The sequence below is a fragment of the Tiliqua scincoides genome, chromosome 7 (assembly GCF_035046505.1).
Source record: "Tiliqua scincoides isolate rTilSci1 chromosome 7, rTilSci1.hap2, whole genome shotgun sequence".
Classification (NCBI taxonomy): domain Eukaryota; kingdom Metazoa; phylum Chordata; class Lepidosauria; order Squamata; family Scincidae; genus Tiliqua; species Tiliqua scincoides.
In genome coordinates this window covers 61,001,885-61,015,149 of record NC_089827.1, presented here as the reverse complement: position 1 = coordinate 61,015,149, position 13,265 = coordinate 61,001,885, and the positions used below count along the sequence as shown (strand labels likewise).

Below are 13,265 nucleotides of genomic sequence, written 5' to 3'. Positions count from 1 at the left end.
GGGTGGCAGCTTCAGACAAGCTGGCTTCATCCCGTCCCTCATCCCATGCCTGGATAGAAAACTTGCAAAAATTACGGCGTATAGGAAGTGTAAAGAAGTCAGCCTTCATTCAGTGCATTGGACACTCTCATTTAGAAATCCTAAGCTTTTATTAAACAGAAATTTGATTTATTATGATTGAAATGTTGGCCAGCATGATCTTGTTTGGATGGATCTGCCTAGTCAGAATCTGCATCTAAGGCAGGGGCGATGGGTGGTTTAAGAGTTCTCTCTTTCGCCGGCTGCCCCCCCAAACTCTCTCCATCCTAACAGGGATCCTCGCCAACAGACTTTCCCAGGACCTTGTTCAGCTCCAGATCCGGCTCCCGCTGAAGAACCTTTTGCTGCAACTCTGAGTAGAAGTCAACCCCTTCAGAAATGGAGTGAAGAGGCTTTTCTCGCTGCTGGTAAAAGCCACAGATAGCCTCGCGGTGCTGGTATTGTGGTGGCATGAAGCACTGGTGATGTTGAGATTGGTCTGTGGTGAAGCTCCCGTCACAGCCTTTTTCGTGGTTGCGCTTGAACTCCAGCACTGTCTTGGTGTATGTGTTGAGGGTTGTGACTGCAGAGGCCATACAGCAAGTGAAGGAGGCCCAGGCCATACTGCAGGAGAGAAGGTGGGAGAGAGCAGCAGTATTATTTCTGGCTTTTCTTTTCACACCCAGGAGTTAAAAAATGGGACTGACATATTTTGTTGGGCAACTAGGGATAAACTTTCAGCCAGGACAGACTATGATGCTTCCACAGGCTAGTATTAGTATTCATATTATTAATTCACATTTTTATACTGCCCTTCCTCAAAGGAGCTCATGGTGGTAGTGTACATAGTTCTTTCTTTTGTCTTCACAACAACCCTGTAAGGTAGGTGAGGCTGAGGGATCTGACCCAGAAAGATTATCCAGAAAGTTTCACGGGATTTGAGCCTGGATCTTCCAGGTCTAACACCAGAATCACTGCACCATCCTGGCTCTCATCCTAGATCACTTCAAGTGATCTATTTCTCCTAACAAAGGAGATAGGATGGAAAAACCTAGTACTGAATCACAGCATTAATTACAGAATTAAATGGAGCCAGTGGGAAGCTCAAGAGTCAGGCGGATTTTCCATGGAACTAGTTAAACCTGTGACCAAGATGACAGGTTACACCAGGGCTGCTCAAACTTTCAACTTTAGGGATCCTGAACCTTTAAAATTTTGTAGGAGAGATAATTTCAGCAGGTGCAGCTTGTCATCTGTGGGATGACAAGTTGCACCTGCTGAAATTCTCTCTTCTATACACTTGTTAAAGGTCCAGCATCCCTAAAGTTGAAAGTTTGAGCACCCCTGGGTTACACTATATAATTCCTCTGATGGAACGTTTCACATATCCCCTGATCATCACCATCTCTTTGCCACCAGCCAAGTTTGCAAAAATAATGTGGAAATTATGCAACTGGATCTACAAATGAACCAAAGCCTTGAGTGCCAAACAAGTTGCCAATCATGATTTTTAGACTACGAATACACAGGATCCAATGCAAAACCTTCAAGATTTCAGCCTCAATAGCATTCTAGTGGGCAAGGTGTGAGTCATCAATATGCAGACAATATGCGAGTCATCAATAAAAAGAGAAGCATCACATCTCGGAACTGGTAAGCAAGAGATGGTTCTCCAGAGTGGATTTGAATCATACAGTTATTTTTTAATTTATATAAGCCACTGGGAACCGATTTCTTGAACATGGATGGCTAAGGATTAATTCACAGGAATGAAAATTGGTCATAACTGTGAAGTGAGTTAATAATTGTTCATTATGCGGTGCATAATGTATGTAAAGCAATGAGGTGAAATGATTGTCTGATTAGTCTATCACAGGGCCACAATGGTTTTAAGGAAGGGGCCATAGTTCTGTGGTATAGCACATGCTTTTTATGTACATCGTCCAGGTTCAGCCCTTGACATATCAGTATCAGGATCTCTAAGAAGGACCACTGCCCAATACAGCTATAGCTGGCTGGAATAGTGGACCAATGGTCCACTATTAGGCATGTTCATAGGTTCAATGCCTTAAGGAAATGGATACAAAATATTTTAATAAATACAAACTGCACACACTAGAAGGCCCAGCCATAGTCCCATGCGTGTGGTCTCCAGTCCTCTGGCCCCAGGTTAACAGTTGCTTGGAATACCTGTGTGTACATCATGTGTGCCACCATCCCAAGGAGGCCTACATGGAGAACAAAGGAAAGCAGGTTATTGACCCAAAGCCCCAATTCAGATGGGACAAGAAATATGGTTCCATCTCTCCCATCACAGGGATATGATTAAGAATCCGACATCTAAGGAATTGCTTCTTTGACTGAAGGGGGCACCAGCTTATTGTCCTCATCTGAAGGACTCTTCATACTGCCTCTCTGCTGGTTACAGTGGCCATCTCTGAGTCTTATTGATCCCAATCACAGCCTTCCCTTTGCCTTCTGGCTGCTGCGCTGAAGGGCCCTGAGCCCTGCACCTGAGCCCTGATTGACTGTGTTTTATGGGGCCCAACAATTTCCAGCAAGGAACATTTTCCTCATCCATAAAGTTCTGTAGTGGAAAAAGCACTCACCAGACAAGACAGAAGAGACAGCAGCAAAGGCATTGAGCTTAAGCCCACAAACTGGGTTTCCTGTGTACAGCATCTCCACCAGCAAGAGGATGAAACTAATGAGCAATAAGCTGATGTAGACCATCTCTGATCCAAGTGACAGCCAGAGGATCCCTAATATACACAAAAGAGTCAACCAGCATCACAACATCACAGAATAGAATTCTCTTCCTCCTGTCCTCACAGATATGGAATATGGGCCTGTATAAGTTCTGATCGACCAACCCTGCTGCAGCCCCTCAGCCATGCACGGTGATAGATTACCGCCCCACTTTTGCAGTTCCAAGCAGACAACAGATTCAGAGATTCAGCAAGCCACCACAAAAGGATGGTCAGTTGTGCTACATTTGGTGGGCTACAGGAGCTCAGGACACACCCCATGCAGGAGCTCGCTGGATAGGGCAAGGCCACAACTCAAAACGAGCAATGGAATTCAATGGATGCTGGAGACAGATTTCTCAGAGGAATCTTCAGTCCCAATGCCTTCAAGCATGTCCTGTTCATCAGGGGACAGGAAGGAACGACAAGTCCTGTGATCATTTTCTTCCTGAACCTGGCTCCACAGGGAGCTACAACCTCCCATAAACCATTTTTGCTCAAAACTCCTTGGGACTATTACTTGATTTATCTTGACATGTCTGACTCCTGCATCCATTGGATTCTGTTGCTGTTTCACAAGTTCTGCACTGAACAACACCCAGCTTGTATGTTGACGCTAGGAGAACAGAACCTCGCTGAGAAGCTGGCATCCTCTCTCATCTGCTGTTGTTGGGACATGCCAGGCCAGTTACACTACAGGAAATTGTCTGAGCCTTTCTGATCAATGTGGAACTGAATGGGCTTCTGATCAGAGATGCTCTTTCAATATTCAGCTACTACAAAAGAAAAATACTCTGGAATTTTTGCAGGCTTCAACTAGTAGATAATAAGTGACAATCTCTTGGACTTCTGACATTGTCTTCAGAAGCTACTCAAGCCTTCTCTAATGTTCAAAAGAGTTGCGTAACATGCTTGCATGGCTACTTTATGCCCTGAAATGAGGATTTATCTGTGTTTTTTTTTTACTGGCAGTTCAGCGGAAATTGAGGTCTCCATCTCAAAAATCATCACACAGGAACTTGGCGTGAGACAGAAGTGCGAGGGGATGACAGCAGATTTGAGAGCTCTGCCTAACTACAGCAAATGGCAGAAGTCCAAATGCATTTGCAGTGAGCTGCAGAATCCTGCCTTTTCCTAGGGGGTATCCTGAGTCAACCCAGTCGACCAAAAAAACTCCCATTCCCACCTCTTTCTGCTGGAGGCGAAAGTTCAATGAAGCTGCGACATTTCTCATCTAAAAGAAAAGACAATGGTAAATACCCCCAGAAGCTGCAAGAAGGAAAAGTCAGTTCTCTTTCATTGCTTCTTTAATCTATTGTTAGGGCAAGGCCAGCCTGCCCGTGACTACAGCATATAAGCTGTGCAGAAGACTGCCAAGACTTTCTGTGATTTTATATCAGACTATAAACAAGTGTCCCACCTGCACATCCTTTATTACAAAGGCCTACCTAAATTGCTTTCCAGCCCGGCTTCTGGCTCTGCAGATTATATTCCCCAGATCTATGCTTTAAAGTTATTTTATCCTCCCCTGCTGAACTCCCTCTTGTTATTTTTTTTCTCTCCCTGCAAAACTAATCTCTCTAAGTCCCTTTGTATCATTTTATCCAGTTCTTTGGTGCACAGAATTCCCTCCCTGCGCAGCCCTCGATGCACATTTCATGGAGGTTGTGTGTTGACTACTTTCAGAGCAGTTGAAGAAAATGGGCTCTGCTGACTCGTACCCAGATCCTGAACACATTTTAAGTGTGCAAATTGTGTGGATTTCAATGGAGGTGGCTTGCAGATAATATTTAACAACACCAGGGATTTTGTAGGTTGGTTCTTTTTCGTGCGAGTCATTGAGACTCTGACAATGGTGCTGTGGGCAGTTCTCTAGACAGATCATTGGATTCTACATCATACCAGATCACAAAATAAAAACAAACAAAAAACGTAGAGGCCTGGTTGCATCTTGGAGGGAAGTGAGATTAGGAGGTTCTCCTCATTGGCTCTTCTGGGACCACTCACCAGTTGGCTCTTCACCCCCAGAACTTCCTCCATCAATGGCCATTCCATCTGATTATTCTATGATCATCTCACAGTATGACATTATTGGCTCATGAATTCGGTTGTTTTTCCCTTTCCTCCCCACTCCCTGTATGTTGTGTTTTTGTTTGTTTGTTTGTTTGTTTTGGGTCATACCTCTTAGCTTTTGGAACTCTAAGCCACCTGACATTCCCCAGCAAAAAGGCAGGATATGAATGAAGTCAGTGCAAACAAGTAAAGAAAGAAAAAGCCCGTTGATGTTGCTGTGCTGAAGACATTACCTGGCCCATCCATGTTCTCTTCGCAGGAGAGCCACATGCCAGTGTGGAAGTACCGGAAGGCAAAGCGATCGTCTCCAGTCTCCCAGCTGTAATGCACCACATCCTGGGCTGGTGATGAGGAATTGCTCGTCCCTCCGTCAGGAGGCATGGGGACCCCAATGCACTTGGTGTTCTTGGTCTTCCCACACAAAGGCTTTGGAACTTTCTGAGTGCCGACACACCAATAGCTGACCAGCAGAGCTGTGGTGGACAAACTGAGGGCCAGCAGGTTCAGGGTGACGGCCAGGACAGCTCGACGCCAGGGCAGGAACTTCAGCAGCTCCATCTGCGACAAGCAAGAAAGCATCGTAAGGCTCCCAGATTGCCCTTGTCTGCTCAGGTTATTATTATTAAAAGAGATTCTCTTGATCCCGGGGCTTTGCCACTAATAAGGAAATAATGAAGCATATTCAAGGGAAAGGCCTCTGTGGAGTTGGGGAAGCTTAGTGGCTTCGTTCATTTCAACCCATATTCAGCACAGGAAACAGAAATATAATATGAAGACTAATCTTGAAAAGAAAGCTGTTGGTGTTATGTGGATGGCTTCAGGAGGAGCTGCATTCTCAACTCTAAGGAGAAACCTGGGTCCCTACAATGCAGCACTTCTGCAATGAAATCAAAGGAGCATGAAACCCCCAAAAACCTCTTTTAAAATCACAGATGTAAGATCACACGCTTTTACTCTCAAGGCCAAACTAGATGTGAAATGCAAGCTCCGTGTCTGGAATTCCAGAGTCTCTCTCTCTCTCTCTCTCCCCCCCCCCACTTTTCCTTTTCTTTTTTGCCCTGAAACAGTTAAGTGACTTGGATTTGGCCATGGAATGGGGGGGGGGGGGCTTTCCTCCTACACATAACCCTGAACTGGAGAAGCTGTGCAAGGGAAAAGGGTGAAGCTCACCTTCCCCAGCATACCACAATTCAAATTCCATCACCACCCCAGTCATGGCTGCTTATTGGGAGGGGAAAAAAGACTTTGGGGATTTAAATCTACATATTCCATGTCAGAGCTAGTTTGGCCCGTAGTCTGACAGAGAAAATTGACCCCCCTCCTGCTCTATCTTTGTACCTAAGAAGATGGAAATACTGTGAGGAAACCCCTGTGAACCCAAATGGTGTTGAGGGGACCTCAAAGTACACAGAAAACACTGCAGTGTAAGAACATAAGAAGAGCCCCGCTGGATCAGGCCAAAGGCCCATCTAGTCCAGCTTCCTGTATCTCACAGCGGCCCACCAAATGCCCCAGGGAGCACACCAGATAACAAGAGACCTCATCCTGGTGCCCTCCCTTGCATCTGGCATTCTGACATAGCCCATTTCTAAAATCAGGTGGTTGCACATACACATCATGGCTTGTAACCCGTAATGGATTTTTCCTCCAGAAACTTGTCCAATCCCCTTTTAAAGGCGTCTAGGCCAGACACCATCACCACATCCTGTGGCAAGGAGTTCCACAGGCCAACCACACGCTGAGTAAAGAAATATTTTCTTTTGTCTGTTCTAACTCTCCCAACACACACTCAACACTCAGTGTGCTCATCTTCCTTCTGAGATGCTATGAAAGAACGTTCTGGTTTTTCCCTGAACAAACTGAAGCAGAGTCACCTATGAGGGAGAGTCATAAGACCCAAAGCACATCCAATTTATCTTCTGCACAACTTTGAGGCCCTCTCCCTTGGTTCCTTCCAGTGATGTCGGTTATGCAGCCTCATGTTTCATAAACAAGATCAAACCTCTGAACTCTTTGTTCATTAACCCAGATTTCATGCACATAATCACCAATGCCGATTGGAATTCCAGCCCTTAAAACATGCATTGAAATGGTGGAATGTATTTATCCACTTTGACTCCAAGAACAGCAGGGTGCTTCAAGCTCTCATTGGTTTTCCCACCCACATTCTGTGATCATGCATCATTTGAAAGGATTGCTTAGGACAGGGAAGTCAAAAGGTAGATTGGATTCCACTAGCCGATTGGCAGTAGATCACTCAAAGTTTCTGACTTCAGACTCCCATATTGAACAATAGCAACCCTTTCTCACCAGGGGTGACCTCCTAGTACCGCAGGCACCGTGCCAAATGCTGCCTCCCTTATCTGATGATGTGCCAGTCTCTGCTCCTCCCGCTTCCTTGATTGGAAGAGGAGAAGGAGGATGGAGCAGAACAGGAAGTATGGAAGAGAGAGTGATGGGCCGGAGAGCACTGGAATGGAAGGAGAAGGAGGGGCAGAAGAGGGGAGAGGGTGGATGGACCCCCCCACCACCACCACCAATCTTCTGCTTGAAGCCACCTGTCAGCTTCACAAATGGGCTGGCCCTTCTTCCACCTGCGGATTATGCCACTGAAATGAGAAGCTGGGGAAGGAAACGAGAAGTTATTTTTGTGTGTGGAAAGACTGTGACCTCAGTCATGCTACTGAACCTACATTCCTGAGTTTGGCATGTGCTCAGAAGCACCTTGTTCCTCAATTCTGAGGATTTGCCCACTCTCCCCCCACCACCCCTCAACAACTGATTGGTGAACGTGGGGGCTCTAGTGAAGAAAATAAGGTTGATCTTGCAAGCCTGATGTCTGTCCAGGTGAGGTGAACAGCTAGTTTATGTCTCTACACGGTCTGTTATTTCCCAAAAAGTCTTGCAGTTCAAAGTTAAGAAAGAGGGAATGCCTCTTGTTGGTACTCAGGTTGGCAGGTGAGTAGCAAGAGCCACCACTCACCACTGCTGGTTCGCTGGGGGCGCGGGTGGAAACAACCTGGCAACAACCTGGCACCAGTACTGTGGAAACCTCAGTGAAGAGTGAACTGGGGAAGGTGGTTTTCAAGTGGATCCTGAAAGACGACGTTCTATGGGTGGTTCCCTCAGGAATGTGTTTCGGGAGACTGAACATTCTTTTCTGCACTTTGAATTTTCCACAAGTCAGTTCCCTTTCTGATAGACATCTGCAGGTTTCAATACCTGAACAAGCCTCTGCCTAGGCAGAATGCAAGAGGCATGCCAGTAATGTTCAGGTGGAATTTGGCAGGCAAATCTGTGAGGTTATCTCAGGCTGAGTGTACCCTCCTTCCCTTCTCCTTGTCAGTTTCTCCACTGTTCCACTACAATTTGTGAACTCTTGGGTGTGGAGTCACTTTTCCTCAGGACATTCTGTGAAGTGCCAAATCTATTGTTGGTGGTGTTACGGTCATTTTCTTTCTCCAGGTGCATGAAAAAATGCTGCGCAAATTTGCAACAGACAATTTGAAATGTATGTCATTTCACAGACACACCAATAGAAAACAATGCAGGTCTCAGTTCAGCTCTAGCTATGGTGTAACACGTCGTCACACTAGTATTATTGGCCTCAAGTGACGCACCACACAGTTTGATGAGGCCTGTTGAGCAAAGTGTTGCACAAGGGCATCCATGCACCTCCAAAGAGAGAAGAGTAAAGGAGAGTTGGGGAGGGGGAATATATGCATGAGCAAAACAGGAGCTTTGAAACTTTGCAACAATCAACAACATTCCACAATAGGCAGGAGGCAAAACTTCCTACAGGTTGTCAAGTCATTCCTCATCTTCTCACACGCACCAGTGTTCCTTTCCCTGACACTTTTCTCCCCCTCCCCAGCCCAAGATCTTTTCCTTCCTTTTCTGATGATCGATTCTTCAATGCTGCAAAAATACGTCTCTAGTAAGAGGCACCGACAAACTTTTGACTTCAATGACTTGGGCGAAGGGATAGAAAGAAGCCTTATCAAATGTGCAGATGACACTAGGGTGGGAGGAATAGCCAACATCATAGTAGAAGCATTCAGAAGGACCTTGCTAGAATGGAATATTGGACTGAAACTCACAAAATGAATTTTAACAGGCACAAACGCGAGATCCTGCACTTAGAGGAAAACAACAACAACAAAGGCCCAGGTGTGATAGCTGGCTTGGTATTACAACCTCTGAAAGGGATCTTGGTGTTGCTCTGTATCATAAGCTGAACATGAGCCAGCAGTGTGATATAGCTGCAAAGAAGGCGAACACCATTTTAGGGTGCAGTCATAGAACCATCGTTTCCAAATCACAAGAAATAGTGGTTCCACTTTACTCCACATTGGTCAGGCATCATCTAGAGGGCTGTGACCAATTCTGGGTGCCACACTTTAAGAAGGATGTGTACCAAACTGGAGCAGGTAGGAAGATGGGCAATGAGAATGGTCAGAAACTTGGCATGTTGTGCATGAAGAGGAGAAGGCTGGGGGGTGGGAGGGTGGAGAACAACAGTGAAAAACCTGAAGTGCTGTCACATGGAAAGGGGCCAAAATTTGTTATCTGCTGCCCCAAAGAGTAGGATTAGATCCAATGGGCTTACACTGCAAGAATGGAGATTCCAGCTGGATATCAGGAAGAAAAGAATGTCTTCTTCGGCAATTGGTTCCACTGTTGCCACTGTCTTACTATTAAGAACAGTGGTTTGCTAGAGGAGCCCATTATCAAGGGAAGTAGTTCTCCCTTGCTGGAGATCTTCAAGCACCTTTGACAAGCACCTTTAGAGCACCAATGCTCTAGAGAGAATGTTCCTGCTTCAAGCAGGCGGTTGGACTAGATAGCCTTAAAAGCCCCTTGTAACTCTGTGATTCTTTGATTCTCAGCAAAGAGTAATTAATTTCACTCATGCTCTCAAGGGATTCCTGACTTACACATACCCAGACAAAAGATTTATATCTTTCTCTCTCATTGGATGCTTAAGCAGCTGAGGAAGGGCTTCAAATCATTTCCAAAAAGGGACAGGCAGCATGGAAGAGACAGAGGTAAAGGATTCCTTCTAGTCTAAATATTTTCTTTTTCTTTCGTTAAAACATATCCATCTGAAAAAATTATTTCAGAGGGCAAAACTGACATGGATTCTGCTGGATCGATTTGTGAGCAGAGCGTGATACTCTTTCCCTACTCATGAATCAAACCAGAAAGAACCATGTGGTTTCCTCTCTCCTGCCCAATGCTTTTCAATGTATTCCTTTACAGATGCACTCAAAAGAAGAAGAAAAAAAGTCGCTTTACAATCAGCCTGGAGTAGTCAGATCAGAAGGCAGAGTAGAAAGCTGGGACAATATTCCCTCCTTCCATCCATCTCATCAGAATGCTCTTTCCCACAATGACGGCCTGATCACATATTACACAGCCACACGCTCAGAGAGTCAAACCATTAAAACATGTAGGTTCCATTCCAGTATCTCCCAGTTCATTATTTTTCAACTTTCATTTATTTTTTACAGTATTTTTAACTCTATGGTTCAGTTTCAGTTCAGATTTAAAAAGTGGTTTTGTAACCCCACGTTAAACTGGTCAATATCACATGCCAAATAATCTCAGACTCTGTTGCTTGCAATATCACTTCGTACAATGACCATTTGCCTTCATACAACAATCCCTATTTTTAATACTGTGCACTTTTGAAGTTTTAAACATTCTTACAAACAAACTGCAATGGTTAGGAAAACGACAAAATAAAACTGTCGTCGTCCAGCGGAAGACTGATCACTGAACCAGTTAGCGCTTTTTGTTGCATTGAGGGGTTCAGTCATTGTTCAAGTTCTAGGCAAACAACATATTTTATGTGCAAAGTCAGTTCACACTGAAAGATCCTTTCCAGACTGGTGTTTTGGTCCCAGTCCAGGTTTGGATCAACTCCCTGCACGCCTGCTCTCAATCACATTCAGAAATTGTGCCAAGAGTACAATTTACCTTTCTGGATGTTTTTCCAATGGCTGGAACGTAATGTGCGAGCTGCCTTGAAGGTGGGAATCGGAAAGTGCCCTGATTTCCCCACACCTTCCAGCTAGGATTGAAGGTAACCAACTCCTACTATCTCCCTTGTACTTTCTTCAGCCCCCCTCCCCCACCAACTCGTCTGTGCTTATTAAATGTTGTCCATTCAGCCAGCAGCCGTTTTGCGCGAAACGGGCATTTTGTAATCCATAATGCAATCACAGCACAGCTGCTCTGGAAGATTATAGGAGGAAGATTGGTGCTGCAGGCTGGGATTAAGTGTAAGAGGTGACCTCCATTCACTGGGGGGAAACAGAGGAGGAGACTTGTGTCATTCATGTCCAACAGCAATTAAATGGATGAGTGGTTCAGAATACGTCGGTAGGCCTTCATTCAGTCGCAAAAGGCCTTGGTCCCAAAATCAAGGAAAGCCACCGTCAACTCCAATGTCTCTCCTTACCTGTGGCCTAAGCAGAGAGACCAGATGGGTCAACAAAGAGCAACTCACTTGCCTTTTCCTTCGGATCAAAGCTGAGCCCCATCATCATGCATGTGCGCACCTAGGCCAGCTAACGGGAATATCTGAATGACATCATGGGCAAACGTCTTGATAGACTTTGCTTTAATTCAAAATAATTAATACGAGGTTAGGGGAGAGTTTCTAAATCAGTGATCACAGAACATCGAATTGCACTAATTGCCAGGTAGGGAACTCATTTTCTGTTAGATTGCCCAAGCTCAAAGGGTTCTTAAGGTACACATCATACATTACATAACTGTTTAAGTGGAGCAGGAAGGTTTTTGTAATCTGGTTTGTTCAGTGGAGGGTGGATTAATTTACTGTTCTCCTGGGGAATCAGAGAAGCTTATTGGTTTCCCAGCAATACAGCCTCCCCAAAATAAATAAATAAATAAATAAATAAATAAATATTTAAAAAAAACACCGTGATTTCAAGCCCCCAAATCCTGTGTGTCAGCAGAATGCCAATCGTTTTCATAATAATATATTCTTAAAATTAATGTCTGGTCCTTCTGAAAATTACAGAGCAGGATCAAGCCAAATTAAACACTTTAAAGTCCCATTAATTCAAATGGGAGATATTTAAACACATATAACGCTCTCAGTGAAATGAATGCTTAATTTGAACTGGATGTTGTGTGTCATTTCTCATTCATGGTCTGAGCATCCATGTTAACAGATGAATCATAAGCAAATGCATAAAAGCTCCGGCTCCTAGAATGGTATGATTGCATAACGCATGCAACTTTTGGGATAAAAATATGTGCACCATGAAACTACGTGTTATATACAGTTAGGGTTGCCAATTTTTGAATCAGTTTTGGCAGCTCTCCCTTTAACAGTAGGTTGATCTGCTGCATTAGCTGGTGGTCAAGTTCAGCTTCATTCTTGGTAAAGCTTTACCGTAAACTTTTGACATCTCAAACCTTTGTATCGGCACAGTAACAAGTCATTTTTCCCCCTGTCCAATTGGTAGAGGTGTTTGAAAATGGTGTTATTTACCTCACCCAGAACTCAGTACCTTACTCCCATAGTGTTCAGTAAGACTTAGGGCCCAATCCTCTCCAACTTTCCAGCTCCTGTGTAGCCACAATGCAGCCCCATGGTAAGGGAAAACATGTTCCCATACCTTGAGAAAGCCCCAGTGACTGCTCCTCCACCATAGGATGCAGTGCACACCCCACTGGCACAACTGCACCAGAACAGGAAATTGGATTGGATTGGGCCTTTAGTCTGCAATCCTACCTTACTCACCAGAAAAACAAACATCTCTACCAATTGGCAATGGACTGTGCGATCTTAGGATTCCAAGAGCAGTAAACAATAATGTTAATATGAAATCAGGAAAGCCAATGACAATGCTGTGGACCTGAACCCATCCCTGCCCAGTTCAGTGTGGCAAGTCTGTAGCCAACTGTGCTCGAATCTGGAGGGGGGGGATATTTTTGCCATCTTTGATTCTTGTATATCTTTGGAGGGACCTGCAGCTTACTTGCACTGCCCACCTCAAAGAGCAAAAGGTCCCTTTGTCAGCAAACAAAAGGATGCCAAGTCAGGCATTCTGCTTGTCTGTGATCTCCCAACAGTGGATATGCCAGAGGAAGATCTAAGAGCACTTCCTATTAAAGGATGCATCTTTCCTCTGAGCTGAAGGGACACTCCGCATATTATAAGAAGCAAGCACATGTTTTGAAAAGTGTGGGCATACTCAGTGGAAAGTCCTGAGCCATTCCCTGCTCATGTCCATGTGTGCCGTTCTCAAAACACCCGTTTGCTTCACTGCTCCGTACACACTTAGTGTCCACCTTGCACACACACATTTAAACAGGCAAGGTATGAAGCAGCCCAGAGACAATCATACATGTGCCAAAGGATTCGAAAAGAAACCCTCAAAGCTTGTG

The 13,265-nt window shown here is 44.8% G+C and overlaps 1 protein-coding gene across 1 annotated transcript; it reads right to left on the bottom strand.

Moving 5' to 3' along the window:
• Window positions 1–305: 305 nt before the first annotated feature.
• Window positions 306–5,402, bottom strand: GSG1 (germ cell associated 1). The gene is made up of 5 exons (XM_066634094.1): window positions 5,072–5,402; window positions 3,952–3,999; window positions 2,628–2,780; window positions 2,135–2,246; window positions 306–642 (listed from the first exon to the last, which is right to left on the bottom strand). The coding sequence occupies exons 1-5, from the start codon at window positions 5,394–5,396 to the stop codon at window positions 306–308; spliced, it is 975 nt and encodes a 324-aa protein (XP_066490191.1). The 5' UTR covers window positions 5,397–5,402.
• Between the last annotated feature and the right edge of the window lie 7,863 nt (window positions 5,403–13,265).